The 26,313-nt window shown below is 39.7% G+C and overlaps 2 protein-coding genes across 4 annotated transcripts in view; one reads left to right on the top strand and one right to left on the bottom strand.

Annotated features, from left to right (window-relative positions):
* LOC128697504 (PRKC apoptosis WT1 regulator protein) overlaps nucleotides 1-9,380 on the bottom strand; it is a 30,581-nt gene extending 21,201 nt beyond the window's left edge. For both annotated transcript variants that reach the window (XM_053789241.2, XM_053789240.2), the window contains exons 1-3: nucleotides 9,255-9,380; nucleotides 3,876-4,004; nucleotides 1,473-1,602 (exon numbers count right to left, since the gene is read on the bottom strand). In XM_053789241.2, coding sequence (XP_053645216.1) covers nucleotides 1,473-1,602; nucleotides 3,876-3,990 — 245 coding nt within the window. In that variant the 5' untranslated portion in view covers nucleotides 3,991-4,004; nucleotides 9,255-9,380. The remainder of the gene's footprint in view (nucleotides 1-1,472; nucleotides 1,603-3,875; nucleotides 4,005-9,254) is intronic.
* Nup154 (nuclear pore complex protein Nup154) overlaps nucleotides 4,133-26,313 on the top strand; it is a 40,761-nt gene continuing 18,580 nt past the window's right edge. The window contains exons 1-13 of one of the 2 annotated variants that reach the window (XM_053789238.2): nucleotides 4,133-4,291; nucleotides 12,101-12,266; nucleotides 13,040-13,165; nucleotides 13,600-13,696; nucleotides 15,913-16,076; nucleotides 16,249-16,397; nucleotides 16,663-16,773; nucleotides 17,423-17,574; nucleotides 18,098-18,189; nucleotides 19,276-19,437; nucleotides 19,588-19,778; nucleotides 23,140-23,385; nucleotides 24,058-24,154. In XM_053789238.2, the coding sequence (XP_053645213.1) occupies nucleotides 4,223-4,291; nucleotides 12,101-12,266; nucleotides 13,040-13,165; nucleotides 13,600-13,696; nucleotides 15,913-16,076; nucleotides 16,249-16,397; nucleotides 16,663-16,773; nucleotides 17,423-17,574; nucleotides 18,098-18,189; nucleotides 19,276-19,437; nucleotides 19,588-19,778; nucleotides 23,140-23,385; nucleotides 24,058-24,154 (1,822 nt within the window). In that variant the 5' untranslated portion in view covers nucleotides 4,133-4,222. Of the gene's footprint in view, nucleotides 4,292-10,033; nucleotides 10,174-12,100; nucleotides 12,267-13,039; nucleotides 13,166-13,599; nucleotides 13,697-15,912; nucleotides 16,077-16,248; nucleotides 16,398-16,662; nucleotides 16,774-17,422; nucleotides 17,575-18,097; nucleotides 18,190-19,275; nucleotides 19,438-19,587; nucleotides 19,779-23,139; nucleotides 23,386-24,057; nucleotides 24,155-26,313 lie in introns of those variants that run through there. The other variant, XM_053789239.2, reaches the window with a different exon arrangement.

The raw sequence follows: 26,313 nt of genomic DNA, 5'->3' as shown, positions 1-26,313 counted from the left end.
GTGGACGTGTCAGCGGATGGGTCTATGAAACATGAGGTGAATCATAGAATTGATGAGGGGAAAAGGGTGAGTGGTGCACTTAGGAGTCTGTGGAGACAAAGAACTTTGTCCTTGGAGGCAAAGAGGGGAATGTATGAGAGTATAGTTTTACCAACGCTCTTATACGGGTGTGAAGCATGGGTGATGAATGTTGCAGCGACGAGAAGGCTGGAGGCAGTGGAGATGTCATGTCTGAGGGCAATGTGTGGTGTGAATATAATGCAGAGAATTCGTAGTTTGGAAGTTAGGAGGAGGTGCGGGATTACCAAAACTGTTGTCCAGAGGGCTGAGGAAGGGTTGTTGAGGTGGTTCGGACATGTAGAGAGAATGGAGCGAAACAGAGTGACTTCAAGAGTGTATCAGTCTGTAGTGGAAGGAAGGCGGGGTAGGAGTCGGCCTAGGAATGGTTGGAGGGAGGGGGTAAAGGAGGTTTTGTGTTCGAGGGGCTTGGACTTCCAGCAGGCATGCGTGAGCCTGTTTGATAGGAGTGAATGGAGACAAATGGTTTTTAATACTTGACATGCTGTTGGAGTGTGAGCAAAGTAACATTTATGAAGGGGTTCAGGGAAACCGGCAGGCCAGACTTGAGTCCTGGAGATGGGAAGTACAGTGCCTGCACTCTGAAGGAGGGGTGTTAATGTTGCAGTTTAAAAACTGTAGTGTAAAGCACCCTTCTGGCAAGACAGTGATGGAGTGAATGATGGTGAAAGTTTTTCTTTTTTGGGCCACCCTGCCTTGGTGGGAATCGGCCATTGTGATAATAAAAAAAAAAAAAAAATTTTGTCACACTGGACATCTCCCACAGAGGTAAGGTGACCTGAAAAAGAAACTTTCACCATCATTCACTCTATCACTATCCTGCCAGAGGTGTGTGGATACTAGAGTTCAGATAACTAAATGTAAAATTTTTCACCCTTCCAAACTGCAAATATCCCTACCCCTCCTCTAGAGTGCAGGTACTCTGCTCCCCCACCTCCAGGACTCCCAGCAAGAGAGGGTGACTCATCCTAGACACAAAGAAACACTTAGGCAAATTCTGCTTCCCACATAGTACAGTACACATACTGTACTATACAAAATGTATACTGTAATAACTTATATTCTGAAACTGCAGTAAAGCTAAGCTGTAGTGGCTCGCTCAAGTGTGCACAACCTTCTGATGCCTTTTATGGAGAACCTTCAAGAGGGGTGGCCTTAATGCTCTAGTGAAGGACTCTTGCTCTGAGGAACTGAAGCTTCCTATTCCTTCCATCAAACCTGATTCCTTCCCATTTACCAAGCAGTGTGACCCTTAGTATTTTCATACAAATAAAAATAAGAGTATAATAATATATAACAAATAATAAAAACAAAATAAAAATATAAAAAAAATATAAAAATACAAATAATAAAACTTTTATGAAGAATACAAGTTCTAATATAGCACTACATACCTGTTCATCCTCTTCTCTTTGAGTCTGGTGGCTGGCTTGGGGCTGGCATCATGGTCAGGAGCCCCAGGAAACAGTCCCCCACCAGTGCCAGCATCACGCTCACTGCCCTCACACTCTTCATCTGCTTCACCTGTTGAACAATATCATGAACATTACAAAGCATTACAACAACCCATTATACCCATATCTTCACCCTTGTGAAGTCATATCATATATTCAGGAATATTCAGGAAAGAAATGAATGGGCAGATGGCATACATCTGGATTTTCCACAAGATGCATACAAGGTGCATAATAAAGATACTTGATTTAACTATCTGTGGATTTCAAGATAGCTTCTGATAGGCATGAAGAGGTGCCAATAGCAAGGATAGAAAAGCCAAGCCTATCATGTAATGAGAGTGAGGCATGATAAGGTGCTTAGAGCTAGGATAGCAGTGCCAGGCCTGTCATGCAGTACAAGTTAGGTATGAGGAATGGTAAGGTGCCTTGAGCTAGGATGGTAATGCCAGGCCTATTATGCAGCAAGAGCTAGGTATAATGTGATGTCTTGAGCTAGGATGGGCAACAGAGGCCCAAAGCAGCATTAGTCTAATGAGTCGGGTAATGAACCTAGGGAAAATAGTGATGGTGATTGTACATGACAACCAGAGTTAAAATGCAAGCAACGAGTGAGGAATACACTAGCGATAACCTTTAAAATAGGTTTTAGATGCACTGTACAGGGAACCGATGGTAAAATGTTAACTGAAGTATTTATACCACTGAATGCTACACCAAACTTGGAATATAATGTTGTAATATGTTTCCTTGGCAAAAAGAGCATACAATTGATAATGTTTAGAAACAAGGATCCTAGGGTTAAGAAATGTATACTACTGATGAGATGATACCAAAAGTTTTAATGATACCATACAAAAAAAATAACAGATATCCACTGATACCTTCACAATTACTAGCTGATCCTCATAATACTGATACTTTGGCACACACCAATAAATAGTGTGTTACAATAAAATACTGAAAATTGTGAAAATAATCCTCTTGTTACACAGGAAAAAAACAGTGATGTGATACCTACATAAAAGGATAACTACATAAAAGGTTTTAAGAGAATACAAGAAAATAAATATTTCATAACATTTTTTTTTTCAACATGCTAGCCGTCTCCCACCAAAGTAGGGTAACCCAAAAAAGAAAACCAGTCACCAACATTCAACACCTTCATCATTCACACAATCACTGTCTTTGCAGAGGTGCCCATATATGACAGTTTAGATGTCACTCCAAACAGCCAATATCTCAAACCCCTCCTTTAAAGTGCAGGCATTGTACTTTTCACCTCCAGGACTCAAGTCCGGCTAACTGGTTTCCCTGAATCCCTTCACAAAATATCACCCTGCTCACACTCCAACAGCTCGTTATGTCCCAAAAACCATTCATCTCCATTTACTCCTATCTAACACACTCACACATGCCTGCTGCATGTCCAGGCCCCTTGCACACAAGACCTCTTACCCCCTCCCTCCATCCTCTCCTATGATGACCCCTACCCCTCCTTCCCTCCACTACAGAGTAATACACCCTCCAAGTTATTCTATTTTGCTCCATCCTCTCTAAATGACCAAACCACCTCAATAACCCCTCTTTAGCCCTCTGTATAATACTTTTCCTAGCTTCACACCTCCTCCTAATTTCCACACTATGAATTCTCTGCATAGTATTTACACCACACATTGCCCTTAAACACGACATCTCCACTGCCTCCAGCCTCTTCCTCGCTGCAGCGTTTACAACCCATGCTGCACACCCATGTAAGTGTTTCTTAGCATTATCTGAAGTAAAAAAAAAAGGGGGGAGGAATAATTGTGAACTTTAAGAAACTGATTGTAAAGGACATTTTATAAAAAATAATACAGGTAAAATGGGATTCAAGGATGAGCTAGTACACGTTCCAGTTACTGAAAATTTAGCTATTTGCTACTGGTGGGCCACCATTAGTTTAGTTCTGATTCTGTAACCACAAACACACAATCTCTTACACCTCTATACCTGAACAGACCTAAGCTTGACCTTTCATGTAAAAATTCAATCACACATATAATACAGAATCTAAACAATTTAAGTTATACTGTACTTATTAGATAACGTACAAAGCACTTCCAGTGGTTCCATGATGCTTAAGAACATATAACTGACTTGTTATCGCAAATCGAGGCATACTGATAGCAAAGATAAGGCGAGTGAAGCAAAGACATCCCGTAATCAACCATATCTCTGAGGAGGTTTTCAGATATGTGTATTTAAAATATTTAAGACAGTTTTTACTAAAATTAACAAAATAAGAAATGAATTAGAGCTAAAAAAAAAACTTCCTTTATTAAATCAACTATTATTCTTTACCTGGACGCGATGTTGGATTAATGTTCCTGGCTCGAGCAGTACGGATGCGAGAACGACGCGAAGAAGTTTCAAAGTCTATATCCACGTCTTCTTGGCTTACAGAACTAGATGCCATGCTGCCTCACTACCCTGCAATATGTGCACATCATATATATACACATATACATACATTTATATATACATATAATTGGAACAGGATGAAAAAGTTATTTGTTTCAGTTTTATTAGCTTCAATTCAGATTGCTAACACACCAGTTTGTTAAGATAAGGATAAGCCTTTTAAGCATGGTGTAAGTTCCTAGATCAATGAAAGAATGAAGTGAGGGGACCCATGAGGCCCCTGTAAAATGTATGTGAAATGGCAAACCAATTCTTCACCCATTTCTATGTGGTCTTCTATTTATACATCAGCAATGGTAAGTACAGGAGCTGTGTTAAGGAAAAATCTGCCTGTAAGTTTCTGCACTTTCTTCCATACTGATCTCAAAGAAGTGGTAGCCCTGAGTGCACACACACACAAGCCTGCCAGCAAATTTGTTTAGCTAACCTGATAACTATACAAACATGGGCTCTTATGGAACCCTTGCAGGGCACTTGATAGTAAGAACAATGGAATGCTCCAAAAATAGTCTCTGGTGAGAAATACCCTGGGGAAAGGGGAGGGAGGGATGGCCTTTAAATATAGTAGGTGGTAATGTTGCCAGTCATCTATATATCTGAAGAGAAAGACCAGGAGGGTGGGGAAACAAGAAAGACTATTCACAGTGAAAAATATGGATGAGGATGGATAGGTTCTAAGGACGATGTAGTGGCGATATATTAAGATGGCAGTGAAGTATTTAGAAGACAAATAGGAAGACCCAGAAAAGTCTACATCCCTCAAAGAATATGGGGAATGGAAAGTATGTGACAAATTAGAAGGACTGAACATGCATAGGAGTTTTTTTATTAGACAGTGTACAGTGGACCCCCGCATAACGATATTAATCCGTTCCTGAGAGCTCATTGTTATGCGAAATTATCGTTATGCAACTGAATTTTCCCCATAAGAAATAATGGAAATCAAATTAATCCGTGCAAGACACCCAAAAGTATGAAAAAAAAAATTTTACCACATGAAATATACATCTTCCTACACACAAAGAGAAGGATACATGCACAATAGTAGGGTAGTACATGCACAATATATATTGTACATGTACTACTCTACTAAATGAAGAATAAATGACACTTACCTTTATTGAAGATGCAGCAATGACTGATGAAACACTGTGTCCTGGGAGTGCCTTTTCCTCCTGAGTACTGTAGGTCCTGTTTGGCATTTTCTTCCAGAACAGGCCTCATCACACTGTGTATGCCACTACGATTCTTAAATCTCTCAAACCAACCTTTGCTGGCTTTAAATTCACCAATATGAGCACTAGTTCCAGGCATTTTTCCCTGTTCACCTGGGTGTTAGTCGACTGGTGTGGCTTGCATCCTGGGAGACAAGATTAAGGACCCCAATGGAAATAAGTTAGATAGTCTTCGATGACACTGACTTTTTTGGGTTATCCTGGGTGGCTAACCCTCTGGGGTTAATTGTTTCTTGGTATTCTCAATAAGCCACACCAACAATGGTGCTACAGCAGCAGCAGCAGCAGCAGCAGCAGCAGCAGCAGCAGCAGCAGCTGACAGTGCTACAGCAGCCACTGACAGTGCTACAGCAGCAGCAGACGGTGCTACAGCAGCAGCAGCAGCTGACGGTGATACAGCAGCAGCAGCAGCAGCTGATGGTGCAGCAGCAGCAGCAGCTGACAGTGCTACAGCAGCAGCAGCTGACAGTGCTACAGCAGCAGCAGCTGACAGTGCTACAGCAGCAGCAGCTGACAGTGCTACAGCAGCAGCAGCTGACAGTGCTACAGCAGCAGCAGCTGACAGTGCTACAGCAGCAGCAGCTGACAGTGCTACAGCAGCAGCAGCTGACAGTGCTACAGCAGCAGCAGCTGACAGTGCTACAGCAGCAGCAGCTGACAGTGCTACAGCAGCAGCAGCTGACAGTGCTACAGCAGCAGCAGCTGACAGTGCTACAGCAGCAGCTGACAGTGCTACAGCAGCAGCTGACAGTGCTACAGCAGCAGCTGACAGTGCTACAGCAGCAGCAGACGGTGCTACAGCAGCAGCAGACGGTACTACAGCAGCAGCAGCAGCAGACAGTGGTACAGCAGCAGCAGCAGCTGACGGTGCTACAGCAGCAGCAGCAGCTATCAGTGCTACAGCAGCAGCAGCAGCAGCAGCAGACAGTGCAGCAGCAGCTGACAGTGCTACAGCAGCAGCAGCATCAGCAGTTGACCATGGTACCACAGTATTTCGATAATATTTCTCACCCTTTTTACCACAGGGTTGGCACTAGAAGCTTTCTTGGGGCCCATGGTCACTTATTTTGCAGATAAAATCACCAAAAACACTGTAATAATATGAAATGTTCCGATTGTATGCTTGGATGTTACCGCGGAGGCTGGCTTGTAAACAATGCCACCGGCGGAACATGTGAGGCTGACTCAGGCCGCACATTAGACGCGTCTCGGACGAATAGCGTTGAGCAGGTTTTTTAGCAGTATGCGAGGCAAAATTTTAGCGATAAAATGTATCGGTATGCGGATTTAACGTTATGTGATGCCAACGGTATGCGGGGGTCCACTGTACATTGAACAGAACACTTGGAAACTTGTGCACCGAAGGGTGTTACAGAAAGGCCAGGACAATAAGTCACAAGGGAATATAAAACAGAGGAGAGCATGTCTTCTGGATGGAGATACTGTACAACATTAGCCTTGATATTTCTCCTTCCATTTAACCCTTTGACTGTTTTGGTCGTATATATACAATTACGCGCCACTGTCTTGGACGTATAAATACGTGTAAATTCTAGCGGCTTCAAATCAAGCAGGAGAAAGCTGGTAGGCCCACATGTGAGAGAATGGGTCTGTGTGGTCAGTGTGCACCATATAAAAAAAATCCTGCAGCATGCAGTGCATAATGAGAAAAAAAAACCCGACCTTTTTCTGGATTAAAATGGCGACTCTGAGGTGTATTTTCGTATAGTATTTATCGTTGTATTCTCGTTTTCATGGTCTCGTGAGATAAAATGGAAAACATATTAGAGAAATAGAGATGATTTTAATTAATTTCACGATGAAAATGACCTTGAAATCGAGCTCAAAGTAGCGGAAATGTTCGATTTTTACTTATGTTCAGGAGTAAGCAAATTACACCACGTGTCCAATACACATCAACTGGGGAGTCTAATATTCTTTCACTAGTGTAATGATATTATTTATACCATTTTTACAATAATGCAGTAGTCTGCATAACAGTAAATTTTGTATTTTTTGTATGAATAAAAAAAATCACAATAGAAAGCAATAGTAATATAAGAGGGGCCTAGAGAAGTGACTAATAAACAGAGGATATGTTATTTTAGTGCCAAGAATGTCTACATTGTTTATTCCGGACCCTATTTTGAAATTGGCATCTTTTTTAATTTGCATGAAATTGGCCAAATTACTAATTTCTGACCTCTTCATCGGGTAGTTCAAATCGGTAAATGGGCAGTTTCTTGTATTCAACTGATAGAAAAAATGGAGTTCTAGAGAAATAGCTAATGAGTTTGGTCAACTGGAACAACGAAATTGGCCAAAAACCGGGCTCAAAGTTGTCGAAATCACCGATGCATATATGTCGAGACCACTAACTCCACGGGAGCATAATTCCGTGAGTTTTCGGCCAAATTTCGTACTTTTGGTGTCATTACCATCGGGAAAAGATTCTCTACCATTTCATAAAAAAAAAATTTCCAAAAAATTTTGAGACATAGAATAACAGTTACAGAAAGGGGCTTGCGACAGCAAAGGGTTAAGGAAGGAGAGATATCAAGGTTGGAAAAAATACAAAAATTAAGCACAGAGCCAGTACAGGAATTAAACTACTGGAAATGCCTTAAAGTGCTTGACTATTATGCAGAGCCAGCAAACAGAGAGGAAAAAGAACCTCAAAAAAAAAAAAAAAAAAAAAAATTGCACCAGACTCGAAGACATTCATACCAGTACACCACTTGCCCAGTATAGGAGTAGCACAAAAATGTACTGGCATAGACAAGAATTAAAGTAAAGAAACCAACAAAGAATCAGGACTGTTTCAGCTGCACCAAATAGTTTAAATGAAATCACATTGAGCACCAAACAGTCTCTGCAACATGATATACCATCCATTAATAGAAGAAATTAATTTCCTAAGAGTTAAATTATTCAATGATGTACATGACTACATGGCTTAAATCACAAACACTCAAGAGTGACACCAACTGATCTGTTCTGACCATTTTACTACATACCTGAGTGTGCAAGAACTCCAGTAGTAATATACTTGGAGTATACCTGAAGAGTGTTCCAGGGGTCAACGCCCACGCAACCCAGTCCATGACTAGGCCTTGTGGTATATCAGGAACTGATCAACCAGGCTGTTAGTATGGTGATACCGACAAGATGTGGAAAAAGACACTTATGTACAGGTCAGGACATTTATTAAAGGAAACGTTTCGCCATGCGTGGCTTCTCCAGTCCTAATACCCGCTATAAGGACTGAGGAAGCCACTCATGGCGAAACGTTTCCTTTAATAAATGTCCTGAACTGTACATAAGTGTCTTTTTCCAGGCTGTTAGTGCTGGCCACACACAAACATATGAACCACAGCCTGTCTGGTCAGGTACTGACCTGAGGTGCCTGTCCACTGCCTTCTTGAAGACAGCCAGGGGGGTCCACTGGTAATCCCCCTTATATATGCTGGGAGGCAGTGGAACAGTCTTGGGCCCCTGACACTTGTGTTGCCTAAGTCACAATTTAATTTTATTGGGTCATCCTAAGTCGAATCTACATAATGTACTTATATGCCTTACATGTATGTGCTATCAAGACCACTGCAAAAACAGTATGTACCAATAATTTGCATAACTTATTAAAGCAAATTCTTATTCAGGCTCTGAGTACATTTCATTTTCTAAATGGAGAGGCCCAGAGATTTTGTGGGAACAAAATATTACATAATATAGATAACCCAGGATAACAATGAAGTCTGTGTGACATTTACACTGACATCGTGTTTACTCTTGATATAATTGTCCTCTGGTGAATTGACTAACTCGCATCATATAAATATTACCCAGGAGAGCTATCACTAAGGATGGCGAGGTAGGCCTACAGGGTGGGAGGTGAGGCCAGGTAGGCCAGCTTTGTTACAGGTGAGTTGGTCTTAGTATGACAACCTGGCTATATTACCTCTTCTCAACCTCTAGTCTCCTTCCTAGAGGGAAGACATGAACCTTAAAGACAAGATCAACATACTTCTTAGTATCTAGGTGAGAATCAGGCGCTCCATTACACTAGAGAGATTCTTAGACGTCAAGTGGCAGAGTTCCTCTGTCACTTTGAGAAAACATCGACATGAAAGTATAAACGTCGTAATATATGTTATAATAAATTTCAGGTCAAGTAAAACTTGATTCAGAATGCCTTTAGGCTGAATTTATGCTCACTTGAATCTTTATTATAAGTCTTTGGATGCCTTCTGACCAGGTTGTTGCACCACATATGATAAGTTTCATTATTATTATAAAATGCATTAGCAACATGAATAAAAACTTGACAGAAGTTGCAAAAAATACTTTATAAGTCGAAGAAATCGAAAAGGAATATAAAACAACAGGTCTTATTTTGGATGCAAAAATAAATACTTAATACCAACGGCATTTCCTGTCGTTCCAACGTCCTCTAGAAAGTGTGACAACTCCAAATAAACATAAATTACATCCTTTCGTGTTGTATTTGGGCAAATTGCTTTAATACTGCATAAAGTTAACGGAGTTACTAAGTGTGTGGGGAGAGTTAGGATATATAATTGCCTTGGTGTTTCTCTTTTCTGTATGAGTGGTGTTCGCTGGTAGCAGAACTTGCAGTTTTATTAGTGTTTAGGCTATTGTGGAGTTTAGCAATGGTATTTGTGTCCACGGTGTTCCAGCGGTTAGATTCGTGTGCTGAATCATCTTATAGGTGGAGCAACTAAAGCAAGAACGAAGAAGAAAAAGGCTGTATAATGTAGAGGTGAAGGAAGGTGAAGCCAAGGCCAGTGTGAGGATACTAACACAGCCACAGTTTGTCTTGTAGTGGTGGCGGCAACTGTGTTCCTCTACGTTATTATCTCTCTCTGCTCACCTCACACCTTTCATGCTACTTTAAGTTACCGCCGCTACTTCCCCACGTCACAGTAAGCCGCCAGCATGTGTCCTGCTGTTCATCTTTATGATATAATGGCGGAAAAATACAATCTCTGGCCTGCAGGGGTGTAAGACCCCGCTACTGAGAATATTCCCCAGTGTACTATTGTGGCCACTTTTACCATCATGACAGTTCATTCAGTATATAAAGCAACATATATGTGTCCTACACTGAGCTTAACTTAATGCCTGTACTGACATAGGGGCTGTGTTATGATGGAGCATCAGTAGCTAACACGTGTGTTTACTAAAGATTATTGTTTTGTTTATCTCAACCTCTGACACTTTTATTCTAACATTTGACTATACAGTGACGTGCCTTGATTCTTGTAAAGTGCTCTTGATTCAAGGAATTAGAGCTACCCTCCCCTCAGATCCAACCTGATTGCCTCCTGTACCCCAGGTGCTCTATTAGTCTTTCCTCTTGCCCATAACTGAGGTGATCAGTTCCTCAACCTAGAGTCAGTGTTCACTCCATCAATTTTAACTGAAGGTTGCTCCTCAGTGGTAGTTTGGCATTATCTAATATATTACTGGGCCAGTAGGCCTGCTGCAGTGTTCCTTCTTTGTTATTACAATGCAACCTGTCTACACCATGGAATAAAAAATTATTTCCTGGACACAGTGTTATTTTGGAAGAATATTTTGTTATTATCACACTGGCCGATTCCCACCAAGGCAGGGTGGCCCGAAAAAGAAAAACTTTCACCATCATTCACTCCATCACTGTCTTGCCAGAAGGGTGCTTTACACTACAGTTTTTAAACTGCAACATTAACACCCCTCCTTCAGAGTGCAGGCACTGTACTTCCCATCTCCAGGACTCAAGTCCGGCCTGCCGGTTTCCCTGAATCCTTTCATAAATGTTACTTTGCTCACACTCCAACAGCACGTCAAGTATTAAAAACCATTTGTCTCCATTCACTCCTATCAAACACGCTCACGCATGCCTGCTGGAAGTCCAAGCCCCTCGCACACAAAACCTCCTTTACCCCTTCCCTCCAACCTTTCCTAGGCCGACCCCTACCCCGCCTTCCTTCCACTACAGACTGATACACTCTTGAAGTCATTCTGTTTCGCTCCATTCTCTCTACATGTCCGAACCACCTCAACAACCCTTCCTCAGCCCTCTGGACAACAGTTTTGGTAATCCCGCACCTCCTCCTAACTTCCAAACTACGAATTCTCTGCATTATATTCACACCACACATTGCCCTCAGACATGACATCTCCACTGCCTCCAGCCTTCTCCTCGCTGCAACATTCATCACCCATGCTTCACACCCATATAAGAGCGTTGGTAAAACTATACTCTCATACATTCCCCTCTTTGCCTCCAAGGACAAAGTTCTTTGTCTCCACAGACTCCTAAGTGCACCACTCACCCTTTTCCCCTCATCAATTCTATGATTCACCTCATCTTTCATAGACCCATCCGCTGACACGTCCACTCTCAAATATCTGAATACATTCACCTCCTCCATACTCTCTCCCTCCAATCTGATATCTAATCTTTCATCACCTAATCTTTTTGTTATCCTCATAACCATACTCTTTCCTGTATTCACTTTTAATTTTCTTCTTTTGCACACCCTACCAAATTCATCCACCAATCTCTGCAACTTCTCTTCAGAATCTCCCAAGAGCACCGTGTCATCAGCAAAGAGCTGGTACAATTATTAATTAGTATTATTTATTTGTTAGGAGGGTTCTTCATTGGAGTGATGGTAGGAAATATTCATATATGTATATGTAGTAATACTATTTCCATATGATTTTTAGGCCAGATGGACAGTATTAATTTCTATCTCAGTTCTAAGTTATTACCAAATAGTTATTCATAAATACTGTATGTGTATTCAGTGTAAATAATTTCTTAAAATGAACTGGTATTTAATAATTTTCTTTGTATCTCAGATGCAGCAGAACACTCTGAGTACGACCCTAAATTTTGGGAGCGGGGACGGAGGCGGTGATGGAGCTCTCCAGGATTTGGAGGTGGCTGGAAGATTGGTAGATAAACATCTTAGCTATGATTCCAGCTTCCCATCACTCCTAGATAGGCTCAGAATATCCCCACAAGGTAATTAATAATAAAATGTCAACTTTTCTTCTCTCCTACAACAAAAGTAATGTACAGTATATCAACACTAATTGTTGCAGTGATCATCAAAACTTGAAGTGAAATTCTGGTGGATAACCATTTAACTGCATGATTGAATTCTACTGTATCTTACAGCTAGATATTGTACAGCTTGATATTGTACTTATGTGCACCTGTAGCTAAATAAACTTGTTTACTCATTGCTTTTGCTAGTCTCATATGCAGATGTGCATAAAAATATTAAGTTTAAAAGCATGTTTGCTCTTATTTCAACTTCAAGCTTCAAATTTAACTCTAGTACTGTAATACAATATTATGCATTGAAAATATTTTTAATATATATCTTGCAATCATTAAAAACTCAGTTCTGTGGAAGTGATGACAATTAACTGTACTTTGTATAATACAGGCTATAGTGTGGTATACATGGTATGTTTGTTATTGTATATGGTGGATCAGTTAAAGATCAATACCAGTAGTAATTTTTTTCCATGAACTAGCCATATCCCACCGAGGCAGGACCAGTAGTTACGTGTGTTAAATCCATAATTGTTAAGTAAAATAATACAAGTGCAAATATGTAATGTAACATTTTATTGTAGCAACATTTCACTCTCCAGGAGCTTTATCAAGCTCCTGGAGAGTGAAACGTTGCCACAATAAAATGTTACATTAGTTGCACTTGTGTCCTTTTACATAGCATATTGTCGGCAATTCTACCGACATTAATACAAATTCGTAATTACCTACAGGTTGTGCAGCAGTCAGTGGTTTAAGTGAGAGTGATTACCCCAACAGTAGTGATGCTCGCTCAGCTCGACACCTTCACACTACTCGTAAAGTGCCTCTACCTTCAGAACTTATTCATCACTTCCAGCGTATCCTTTATCATTGAAGTTTTTGTAAATTCAGTTATTTCTATTATTATAATATAGTTTTGAATTGCGAATATTAGTGCGTATAGTTACAGTAACTATTTATTGTCAAAGTGCTGAATAACCACTTCCTTCTCTATCAGTGTCAAGGGGTAAAGCTTGAGCTTCTAAAAGGTTCAATAAAGGGTAAAAATCAAATCATTGGCTTCAAGTTCCAAACACTAGTGTTACAAAAAAATTTAAGGAATGTATCTTGCTCGTCAGTTGAACTCTTCTAGTGCTGTACTGTATATTCTGTTCGATTCATGAGTGGTCAGTACTGTATCTTGACATAAATAAGTTAATTTTTGACCTAATGATTTAGTTTTGTGTCTTTGTTTCATTGGATAGTAAAGTATGCATTTCAGTGGAAGACATTCTCCTTAATAGTAAACCAGACATGCAGTGTAACTGCATGATGGGCCTGTTTCCTGAGATCAATCGTGCCTGGTTAACCATAGACAGCGACATATATGTATGGGTGTATGAAGATGGGTAAGTCCTAGTGTGCATTTATAAGAAATAGCAATAACTCATCATATTTTCTGAATGTACTGGCTAGTTTATACTGTGTTATTTTTTATCAATCAATTTTTGAGTAATTTACAAAAAAATTGTGGATATAGAAGTATTATGAAGTTCCAGGAAAACAAGGAGATTCAGAATAATGGGCAAACCAATTTTGAATATTACGTAGATGATGGTAATAAAAATGAAGATAGACATTTCCTGATAGTAAAAGATGTGTTGGATCCTTATTTCCTGTTTGCAATAGTCATAATACAGTATACTGCATTACATGTTGTAGATATAACTATCACTATTCTTTCAGGAATACTATAATACAGTATCCATTATTTTCTCGCTATGATGCCCACTTGGTTATTAAACATCCTTCTGAGTAGGCCGCAAAATATAATTTTTTTCAAGTAAATGGACACGTGTAACTAATATGACATTTTATTGTGGCAGCGTTTCACTCCAGGAGCTTTGTTAAACCATTACAGTAACTGCTTGACAAAGCTTCTAGAGAGCAAAACATTACCACAATTAAATGTCACATTAGTTGCGTTTGTGTCCATTTACCTAACATTTTGTCAGTAATTTTACCATTATTAGTAATTTTTTTACTGGATATAATTTTGTTGCATAATTAAAGATGTTTGGCCACTTTACATTTCATCATGTCTCGCTTAAGTAAAGTTCACAGGCTACATTCTTTGTATACTTTCTATCCAGTTTGCTAATTTTTTTTTTTTTTATAACAAGTCGGCCGTCTCCCACCGAGGCAGGGTGACCCAAAAAGAAAGAAAATCCCCAAATGGAAAATACTTTCATCATCATTCAACACTTTCACCTCACTCACACATAATCAGAACACAACAGTTTAGAAGCATATACGTATAAAGATACACAACATATCCCTCCAAACTGCTATTATCCCGAAACCCCTCCTTTAGAGTGCAGGCATTGTACTTCCCATTTCCAGGACTCAAGACCGGCTATATAAAAATAACCAGTTTCCCTGAATCCCTTCACTAAATATTACCCTGCTCACACTCCAACAGATCATCAGGTCCCAAATACCATTCGTCTCTATTCACTCCTATCGAACATGCTCATGCACGCCTGCTGGAAGTCCAAGCCCCTCGCCCACAAAACCTCCCTTATCCCTTCCTTCCAACCTTTTCGAGGATGACCCCTACCCTGCCTTCCTTCCCCTACAGATTTAAGTGCTCTCCATGTCATTCTACTTTGATTCATTCTACTCTGATCCATTCTCTCTAAATGACCAAACCACCTCAACAACCCCTCTTCAGCCCTCTGACTAATACTTTTATTAACTCCACACCACCTAATTTCCACACTCCGAATTTGCATAATATTTACACCACACATTGCCCTTAGACAGGGCATCTCCACTGCTAAATGTTTGTAGATAAATGTAATACTTTCATGGTTAATATACGAGGCATTGCATGGCAGAATAAAATGAGCTCCAAATTCAAACATTGGAGAAATAGAGCGGGCTTGGGAAGATTGGAACTATGATGCTCACATTAGTATACTTTATGGAGCTCTAAGTCTGACTTACATATGCAGAAGACATTGTTTACACTTTCCCACAAGTTGATAAAATGTCAAGGCTGTATAGCAGCACCTGTTTTTTGCTGTGCAGTGCCTCATATGCAGTAAAAAAGTATGACTGAAATACAGAATTAAATGAATGGAAGTTAAATGACATTAGAATGAAAAGGTTTTGGAAAGAACCTGGAAATTATAGTAAGGCAGTGAGAGCTTTGAGGAGCACAGTGATTAATGAGAGCTTTTAAATACGATATGATGAGCCAAGAAAAACTTTGTACTTTTCCAGAGGGTGGCAATGTTGAATTAGAGATTTTGCTCATTAATTTTTATACAAGGTTCAAGATATATGTACAAAATAAGGAGTATACGTATTTGTGATTTTTGTCTTACATTTTGAAAGCCAGTGTAATTTCTCAGTGGGTTGAGGCAGTAATGGATACAAGTTTAAATTTATGTGAGACCTAAATTAAAACTTACATAGTTTATATTTTACATTTAAGGCCTTTTCATGAGATATTATGCCTTCAGAAACAGGATTGGGCATTAGGATACAGCACCTATTTTGTGTGCCAAGAAACAGTTTTCATTATAAAACTAATTAATGTTTCTAAAATTCTTTTCAGGAGTGACTTGGCATATTTTGATGGACTTCACGAAACTATTTTAAGTGTAGGACTGGTAAGACCGAAGAGCGGTGTGTTTAAGCCATACATAGAGCACCTCCTCTGTCTCACAACCACTTCCGAAATTGTTCTCTTAGGGGTGTCATTCTCGCAGTCTACAGATGGTAGGTAGAGGTTGCAAGTTTCAAAAGTTATAAAAACTTTGAAAATTTATGCACCATGATTTCTAGTGCTGCAGCTTATTATAGAAAAAAATGGATGTGACAAATTTTATTAAGCTCCATTTATAATTAAAATTACTGTTAAACTGGTATTTTTTTTTTATTTAATTTTCAGTTGAAGGCAGTTCTGGGATGCATCTACTACCAGAACCATTGTTTTCTGTACCAACTGATGGCTCATACATCCTCACTATCCGTGGTACTAGAGATGGCCGGATCTTCATGGGAGCCAAAGATGGTTGCTTGTATGAATTAGTTTACCAGGTATTGGGAAAACACCAACAATAAATGTGCAAGTGCATTAATTTCACCTGTTTTTATTACATTTCCTCACCTTGGTGGGATTCCTAGTTTTCACCAAGTCAGTTTTCATGCAATATCTTGAGGATGGTTTGTTGCAGTGATGAATAGACTGAACTAAAGCAAATTGACTCCTCTTATTCTCAAAGCCATCATATTGCTTTCCCTGTAAGTGGTCTCATGTGTAAATTATACCATATATTTTACAGTACTTAAATGATTATTTCAGGCAGAGGATGGATGGTTTAGCCGCAAGTGCCAGAAAGTAAACCACTCAAGATCAGCAATTTCATACCTTCTTCCCTTCCTTGCTTTCTCTGAGGATGATCCAATCAATCAGGTTAGTAATGTACATTTTCTGTTGAAGGCCAAATTGTGATAGACTAAAAAAATGTAGTGTAATGCTGTTTGTTCGTTTAAATTTATTTTTGCATTGGCACACCTGTGGAGATAATAAGTTTATCCATGGAGGCAAAAATGGGAAGTGTATCACAGCATAGTGGTACTAACACTGTTGTGAGACATGGGGTTTAAACATTGCAGCAAGGGTGTGAGGTATGGGGTTTTAACATTGCAGCAAGGGTGTGAGGTATGGGGTTTAAACATTGCAGAAAGGGTGTGAGGTTACAGAAGTAGTATTCGGAGTATTGAGGAGGAATTTCTGAGAGGATTTGGACTTTAGAAAGGATGGAGAAAAATAAGATGAGTAGGAGGGTGTATAAATTATGGGGTGGAGGAAGGAAGGGTAGGTGTTATCTCAGGATAAGTTGAAAGGAGGGGCTAAAAGAGTTTTTAAGCACTGGGGTTTGGACTTCCAATAGGTTTGTGTGAGCACATTAAGTAGGAGTGAAGGGAAGTGGTTTTTCACGACTTGACGTGTTGTTGTGGTGTGAGCAAGGTAATGTTGATGAAGGGATTCAGGTATACCTGTTATATAATTGATTTAATTTTAAGTTAAAAATTAAAAAAAAATATATCTACTTTTCCAGGTTGAAGTAGATGACAGTCGACACATCCTGTATACCCTAAGTGATAAAGGCACCATTACAGTATATGACTTGGATTCTGATGGCAAGAACACGTCTCGTGTTGTTTCAGTTACTCATAACAACATCATGAATGCTGCACTTCAAGTTGCTAAGTAAGAGATGGCAGTTGTTACTTAAAACTCTCTCTGAATACCCTCTTCATATTAATAGTGTCCTCTATCATTTATCTCTTTTCTCTTGCTCCTCTCTTCTTTTGCTTCTCTACTTTCTCCTCACTTTCTCTTTCTTGCTTTCCTCTCCCGCCTGCACTTTCCCTTTCTTTATTCTCAATACACCATGGTGCATTGCTTCTCAGCTAAATGAAAAAATACTACACTTTCCATATGTTGTTCTTTAGACAATAAATGCACATTTACTTCTATGAGAATATCATAAAATTGTAAAAACTGATCTTTTTGCTGAAGAATTGAATATTAGCTATGTGTAGTTTATTGCGCATATCGTCATCCAGGCTCTGGGAAACGGCCGATGTGTTACAAAAAAAAAAAAAAATCCTCAGCTATCCATATCTAACCCACTGATTCTATACGGTGTTCTGGTATCTCCAGTTTGCAGGTTAGTTTGTGAATTGTTCCTGCCTTGGTGTTGTAATTATCAACTTAACCCATTTTACAGGACAGTAGATAAAGCCAACTTCAGGGGCTTGGTGAGCTTGTGTCCCATAAGTACCAGTGAGGCAACGCATATCCACCTGGTGGTGGTCACAGGTAAATGTAGCAACATGTAGTCTTCACTTGCAACTGAATCACACACCTTCCTATCACCTCTGCATGCCACCACATTTTTATAGTGGCATGCTTTTTTGATTCTCTAGTGATATGCAAAATGATTACGATGTGTAATGCACACAGATGCTGAGAAAACCTTTGATGTAGGATCATGGGGTAATAGCACACAAAATACATGAAAAAGTGAAAATAAATCTTTAGCTTTCTAATAAATGGAACCCAAAGAGAAATAGTCAGCTATGAAAAATAAAAGGCCTCCTCAGTAAAAAGCTGTTCTCTACTTTTCAACATGAATGACATTTCTGGGGGCCAGTACCCTTGCAGCCTGGCCACCTAGCGGATCAAGGCTGTTACTACCAGCCACATGCAGTCCAACACACAAACCACAGCCTGGCTGGTTGGGCACTGATTTCAAGAACTTGTCCAGTTCCCTCTAGAAGACCACCAGAGGTTTATTGGTAATTCCCCATGTGTATGGAATATGAGACATTGTAGATGTCATGTTTGAGAGCAATGTGTGGTGTGAATATCATACAAATAATTTTTAGCACAGAAATTAGAAGACTGTGTGGAGGTTATGAAAGACATTATCCAGAGGGCAAAAAAAGGGTTGAGGCAGGTTGAGGATTTAAGAAAGGATGGAGGAGAATAGGATAACCAGGCAGTAGAATAAACCCCCAGGTAGGAAAAAAGGGGGTTGAGGGATTGTCCCTGGAATGGTTGGAGGTAGAGTATAAAGGAAGTTTTAAGTAGTAGGGATAAGAGGGGGAAAAAAGTTATTTTAGGGATTTGATAGACTGTTAGTGTGTATGTGTAAGGTAATATTTATGGAAGGTTTCAGGGTGGGAAGTACAGTGTCTGCATTCCGAAGAAAGAGTGGAAATGTTAGTTTCTGGAGTGTCATTGGAATTGTGATGTGTGTATACTTCTGGCAAGACAGCTGCTGAGTGAAGGAATTTTTTTGTTTTTTTTTTGAGGGGGGGGGGGTATGGTCACTACATTGGTGGAATATGGGTGCAGTTAAAAAAATATATATGATAATAACGATGATTATTTTGCAACCAGGTACTGGGGTTAGATTGTATTACACCACAATATCACTAAATGGAGGACCAAATCAGCGACCCTCACAGTTGACATTACTGCACGTTCGTCTTCCTCCTGGTTTTGCCGCTAATGCTACAGTTTACAGACCTACAAAGGTTCATAAAGCACTCTATTCTCATGGTATGTTTTTGCTTTTTTTATGGTATTGTTGAAAGGGAATCAGAAAATCGTAACCACTTGACATATTTGTTTCAGCAGATAGGAAGTGCTAGAAAAGAAATTTGTGGGCAAATGTGTAAATACATTCAATACCTTTTCTTTTTTTTACAGGTACAGGTGTTCTGTGTTCTAATGAAAGCATTGAAGCAGATACAGTTTGGACAATGAGTAGTGACCAGTACCCGTATCATCCTACACTGGCAGAGTCTCAGAGCACACATGCTGTGGATGGTTATGTGTGGGCACTTGCTGATGTTACTCCTGAATTGTGGTGTTCTGCATTAAACCCTCCAACAGCTCAGGTTTGTAATTACAAAACTTGTAATTTCCTGTTTCTGCTTACAGGAGCAGAAATAATCTCTTGTTTCTTTTACAGCTTTTTAATTTGTCAACATCACATAATTTTTAGAAGTTTTTATTGCTTATAATGCTTAATACTCTTTGTGAATCATTCCATTGTTCTACCACTCTGTGAAGAATTTGTGTCCCTTCACCTCTTTATTCTTAATTTTTAGCTATAGTTGCCTTTTCCTGCTAATGCTAGGAAAGGTTGCGAGTCAGTGGGTAGAATGAAATGGGGATGAAGCAGCTGGGATTGATGAGATAAAGATAGAAATGTTAGAAGCAGGTGATATAGTTTTGGAGTTGTTGTTGCTTTTATTTAATAAGTGTATGGAAGAGGGTAAGGTACCTAGAGATTGGCAGAGAGCATGCATAGTTCCTTTGTATAAACGCAAAGGAGACAAAAGAGAATGCAAAAATTATAGAGGAATAAGTCTGTTGAGTATACCTGGTAAAGTGTATGGTAGTTATTATTGAAAGAATTAAGAGTAAGACAGAGTAGGATAGCAGATGAACATGGAAGCTTTAGGAATGGTAGAGGGTGTGTAGACCATGTCTTTACAGTGAAACATATAGGTGAACAGTATGTGATGGATGTGTCAGCAGATGGATCTACACAAAGATCATAGAATTGACAAGGGGAGAAAGGTGAGTGGTGCACTGAGGAGTTTGTGGAGGCAAAGAACTTTGTCCATGGAAGCAAAGAGGGGAATGCATGAGAGTATAGTTATACCAACATTCTTGTATGGGTGTGAAGCATGTGCGGTGAATGTTACATCAAGGAGAAGGCTGGAAGCAGTGGAGTTGTCATGTCTGAGGGCAATGTGTGATGTGAATATAATGCAGAGAATTCGTAGTTTGGAAATTAGGAGGAGGTGCGGGATTACCAAAACCAATCTCCAGAGGGCTGAGGAGGGGCTGTTGAGGTGGTTCAGACATGTAGAGAAGATGGAACAAAATAGAATGACTTCGAGAGTGTATAAATCTGTAGTGAAGGGAAGGCAGGGGTAGAGGTCAGCCTAGGAAAGATTGGAGGGAGGGGGTAAAGGAGGTTTTATGTGCAAGAGGCTTAGGCTTCCAGCAAGCATGCGTAAGTGTGTTAGATAGGAGCGAATGGAGACAAATGGTTTTTAGGATTTAATGTGCTGTTGGAGTGTGAACAGGGTAATGTTTATGAAGGGATTCAGGGAAACTGGCAGGCCAGAATCGAGTCCTGGAGATTGGAAGTACATTGCCTGTACTCTGAAGGAAGGGTGTTAATGCTGCAGTTTCATAACTGTAATGTAATTGCACCTCTGCCAAGATATTGATGGAGTGAATAATGGTGAAAGCTTTTCTTTTTCGGGCCACCCTACCTTGGTGGTAAACAGCTGATGTGTTAATAAAATAATAAAAATAAATAAATTTTGTATACTTTGATTATTCTTTTATTAATATAATTCAGAGTGTGAAGGAGGGGTTGTTGAGGTAGGTTGATCATTTAGAAAGGTTTGAGCAGAAAATGACCAAGAGTGTATGAATCCAGAGGGATAGGGATCATTCCAGGGTGTAGTAATGGATTAAGAATCTATCGGGGGTGGGGTGGCTGTGTGTGGGTGGCTGTGTGTGGGAGTGTGTCTGTGTGTATGCTTTTGTTGGTTTGAGTCGAAGTGGAAACGAGCTTTAAAGATTTGATTTTTTATTATTATTATTATTATTATTTTTTTTTTTTTTTTTTTTTTTTTTTTTTTTTTTTTTTTTTTTTTTTTTTTTTTTTTTTTGTTATTATTATTATCACACTGGCCGATTCCCACCAAGACAGGGTGGCCTGAAAAAGAAAAACTTTCACCGTCATTCACTCCATCACTGTCTTGCCAGAGGGGTGCTTTACACTACAGTTTTTAAACTGCAACATTAACACCCCTCCTTCAGAGTGCAGGCACTGTACTTCCCATCTCCAGGACTCAAGTCCGGCCTGCCGGTTTCCCTGAACCCCTTCATAAATGTTACTTTGCTCACACTCCAACAGCACGTCAAGTATTAAAAAACCATTTGTCTCCATTCACTCCTATCAAACACGCTCACGCATGCCTGCTGGAAGTCCAAGCCCCTCGCACACAAAACCTCCTTTACCCCCTCCCTCCAACCCTTCCTAGGCCGACCCCTACCCCGCCTTCCTTCCACTACAGACTGATACACTCTTGAAGTCATTCTGTTTCGCTCCATTCTCTCTACATGTCCGAACCACCTCAACAACCCTTCCTCAGCCCTCTGGACAACAGTTTTGGTAATCCCGCACCTCCTCCTAACTTCCAAACTACGAATTCTCTGCATTATATTCACACCACACATTGCCCTCAGACATGACATCTCCACTGCCTCCAGCCTTCTCCTTGCTGCAACATTCATCACCCATGCTTCACACCCATATAAGAGCATTGGTAAAACTATAATTTCATACATTCCCCTCTTTGCCTCCAAGGACAAAGTTCTTTGTCTCCACAGACTCCTAAGTGCACCACTCACCGTTTTCCCCTCATCAATTCTATTTATTCACCTCATCTTTCATAGACCCATCCGCTGACACGTCCACTCCCAAATATCTGAATACATTCACCTCCTCCATACTCTCTCCCTCCAATCTGATATCCAATCTTTCATCACCTAATATTTTTGTTATCCTCATAACCTTACTCTTTCCTGTATTCACTTTCAATTTTCTTCTTTTGCATACCCTACCAAATTCATCCACCAATCTCTGCAACTTCTCTTCAGAATCTCCCAAGAGCACAGTGTCATCAGCAAAGAGCAACTGTGACAACTTGATATGCTATTCAGATGTGAGCAAGGTATCATTTATGAGGGGATTTGGGGAAACCAGTTAAGGAGGACTGGGGTTCTGGAGGTGGGAAAAGCAGCTCCTACACTGAAAGGAAGGCGGGGATGTTACACTCAAAGGGTTATCTTAATTGAGATGTCAGCATACTTCTGGAAAGGCAGCAGTTGAATGAATGAGGTGAAATTACAAGTACAGAATATTTGATAGTGTGTTGAAGTGAGGGAAAAAGTGATTTAGTAAAATAGCATTTATATATTAAATGTAAGATCTGAATGTGAAATGGAGCATGAAGAAGGCTACAGTGGTAATGTGCAAGAGAATTTAAATCCTTCTAAGTAAAGCCTTTATGAATACTGTATGTTCTTATGGTGAATGCTGTGATTTTTTTATTATTATCACACTGGCTGATTCCCACCAAGGCAGGGTGATTTATATTCATTTATATTTGTATGCATTCTTTAATAGCAACTATAATAGGTACCTTTATTGATTGTTGCTTACAGGGAACCCGACCACCACTGTTGGTCACTCAACATCAACATGCACCCAGGCAGCTGGTATTGCTATCAGCCAATGGTGCCCACATTCTCACCTTCCAGCGGCCAGTTGATCAGCTTCGGCAACTCCTTGAAGAGTCTAGTGGGGCAGAGGCAGCCATAGTCAAGGATTTCTTCACTGCAATGACACCAACCCAAGCTTGTGCTACTGCATTAATTATTGCAACGGATCCAAATAGTCAAAATACGCCGGTGAGAAAACCTTACATGGTATACTTCCCCATATTGCACATTTCAGGAGCCTTGAAATGTTGAAAACTTTGAAGAAGCACTTGAATAGTGTATTAAAAATAATTTGTTCATGGCTGTTTAGCTATCATACAAGTTAAGGTATTACTCCTTGGTTTTGCTGAGACATAACATGAGTGAACTGCATGATTATTGCTTCAGCATGTATTAGTGAGATACATGGAAGTGGAGGAGGTATAATAGACCAGAGGGTTTAACAGTGAGTGTAGTTAGTCATCATTGGGGATGATATCTTCTCTTTCCCATATTGATGGATAAAGTCTTTAGTTACACTCACACTGACATAAAGATGATGCAGGTTTTATGCTGGTAACAAAAGTGCCTAATTCTACAAGGAATAATGAGATGCGAAACTCGGGAGTGAATTCAAGTGAATGAGATGTTTGATCACGAGCTATTTGTTTTAAGGAGTATGTTTAAAATTATTTTATAAGCATTGGAAGATGCCATATATAGCATGAACAATTTTCAGTAATGTTTTCTAGGGTTTTCAAGGTCTTGATTGAAGACGGATGAAATGGTTGAGGTAGGTTGTTAGAGTAATATAGCAATTACTTTTTACAGTATGTTGGGTGGAAACTGATATGTAACAATGCCAAAAATTGTTGTTAACAGGTTGCAGAGTGGGCCACCCGTGCATTATTCCTGTATGGTGCTAACTTGCCCCCAGCAACACCCACCACCTTTCCCCAACACACTCCTACAAATTATAGTAAGTCAAGAGAATCACTCTTACCAAAGAAATATTTATATAATGAATATTAAATATTTAATTGCAGATGTTACAGGTATTTAACACCAGAGGCTTCATCGTGGTTTTTTCTATACAGTAATTTTGTTGAGTTTACTTTTTTTTTTTTAAACATCTCAGTCATATCCCACAGAAGTAGGATGACCCGACAAAGATGAAAACACTCACTGTCACTCATTCAGTCATATTCTTGCCAGAAGGATGCCATCATCACTCCCCTCCAAACCACAACATCCCCATCCCTCCAAAGTGCAGGTCATGTACTTCCCAACTCAGGACTCAAATCTGGCTAACCAGTTTCCCTAAATCCCTTCATAAATGTTACCTTGCTCACACTAACAGCATGTCAAATCATAAAAATCACTTGCCTCCACTTTTATCTAACATGCTTGCACAAGCATGTTGGATGCTCAAACCCCTAACATGCAAGACCTTTACCCCCCTTCCTTCAACATTTCCTAGGCCATCCCACCCTCCCACTCCAGATTTATATATTCTCATAGGCGTTGTATTTTTCTTCAACCCATCTAAATGTTCAAACCACCTCAACAACTGCTTGGCTTTGAATAATACTTTTGATAACCCCACACCTAATCTCCAAACTCCAAATTTGTCTTCTTTCAACAAACCGGCCATATCCCTCCTAGGCAGGGTGGCCCAAAAAGAAAAATGAAAGTGTCTCTTTTTAAATTTAGTAATATATACAAGAGAAGGGGTTACTAGCCCCTTGCTCCTGGCATTTTAGTCACCTCTTACAACACGCATGGCTTACAGAGGAAGAATTCTGTTCGACTTCCCCATGACATCTCTGTTGCCTCTAGCTGCCACCTCCTCCTACAGCATTTAAAAAACCTTGCTTCACACATACATAACAGTGTTGGTACCACCATACTCTGGTTCATTTCCCTTTTTCCCTCTATGGATAAAGTTTTGTTTCCACAGATGCTGCAGTGCACCACCCATCTTTTTTTTTTTGTTCCCATTATTTCTATGGTTCACCTTGTCTCTCATAGAACCATTGCTGAAAAGCCAGCCTTCAAATAAATATCTAAACACACATACTTCCTCCATACTCCCTTAACCCTTTGACTGTTTTCGACGTATAAATACGTCTTACGAGCCAATGTTTTTGACGTATATATACTCAATAATTCTAGCGGCTTCAAATCAAGTGGGAGAAAGCTGGTAGGCCCACATGTGAGAGAATGGGTCTGTGTGGTCAGTGTGCACCACGTAAAAAAAATCCTGCAGCACACATTACGTAATGAGAAAAAAAAAACTCTGATCGTTTTTTTGGAATAAAACGCCGACTTTGATGTGTATTTTCGTATAGTATTTATCGTTGTATTCGCGTTTTCATGGTCTTAGGTGATAAAATGGAAAACATATTACAGAAACAGAGATGATTTTCATTACTTTTACGATGAAAACGACCTTGAAACTGAGCTCAAAGTAGCGGAAATGTTCGATTTTTACCAATGTTCAAGAGTAAATAAATCACACCACACGTCCAATACACGTCAACTGGGGAGTCTAATATTCTTTCACTAGTGCACTGATATTATTTATACCATTTTTACAATAATGCAGTCGTCTGCATAACAGTAAATTTTGTATTTTTTTGTATGAATAAAAAATCAAAATAGAAAGCAATAATAATATAAGAGGGGCCTAGAGATGTGACTAATGAACAGAGCATATGTTATTTTAGTGCCACGAATGTCTACCTTGTTTATTCTGGACCCTATTTTGAAATTGGCATCTTTTTTTATTTTGCGTGAAATTGGCCAAATTGCCAATTTCTGACCACCATATTGGGTAGTCCAAATTAGTAAATGGGAGGTTTCTTGTACTCAGCTGATAGATAAAATGGAGTTCTAAAGAAATAGCTATGAGTTTGGTCAACTGGAACAATGGAATTGGCTGAAAATAGGGCTCAAAGTCGGCGAAATCGCCGATACGCATATGTCGCCGAGACTGCTAACTTCGCGGGAGCATAATTCCACGAGTTTTCGACCAAATTTTGAACTTTTGGTGTCATTACCATCGGGAAAAGATTCTCTATCATTTCATAAGAAAAAATAATTTTTTTTTTTTTTTTCAAAAATTGAGCGACATAG

This window comes from Cherax quadricarinatus, chromosome 44 (genome assembly GCF_038502225.1).
Source record: "Cherax quadricarinatus isolate ZL_2023a chromosome 44, ASM3850222v1, whole genome shotgun sequence".
Lineage (NCBI taxonomy): Eukaryota > Metazoa > Arthropoda > Malacostraca > Decapoda > Parastacidae > Cherax > Cherax quadricarinatus.
This window is presented reverse-complemented; position numbering and strand designations above follow the sequence as displayed.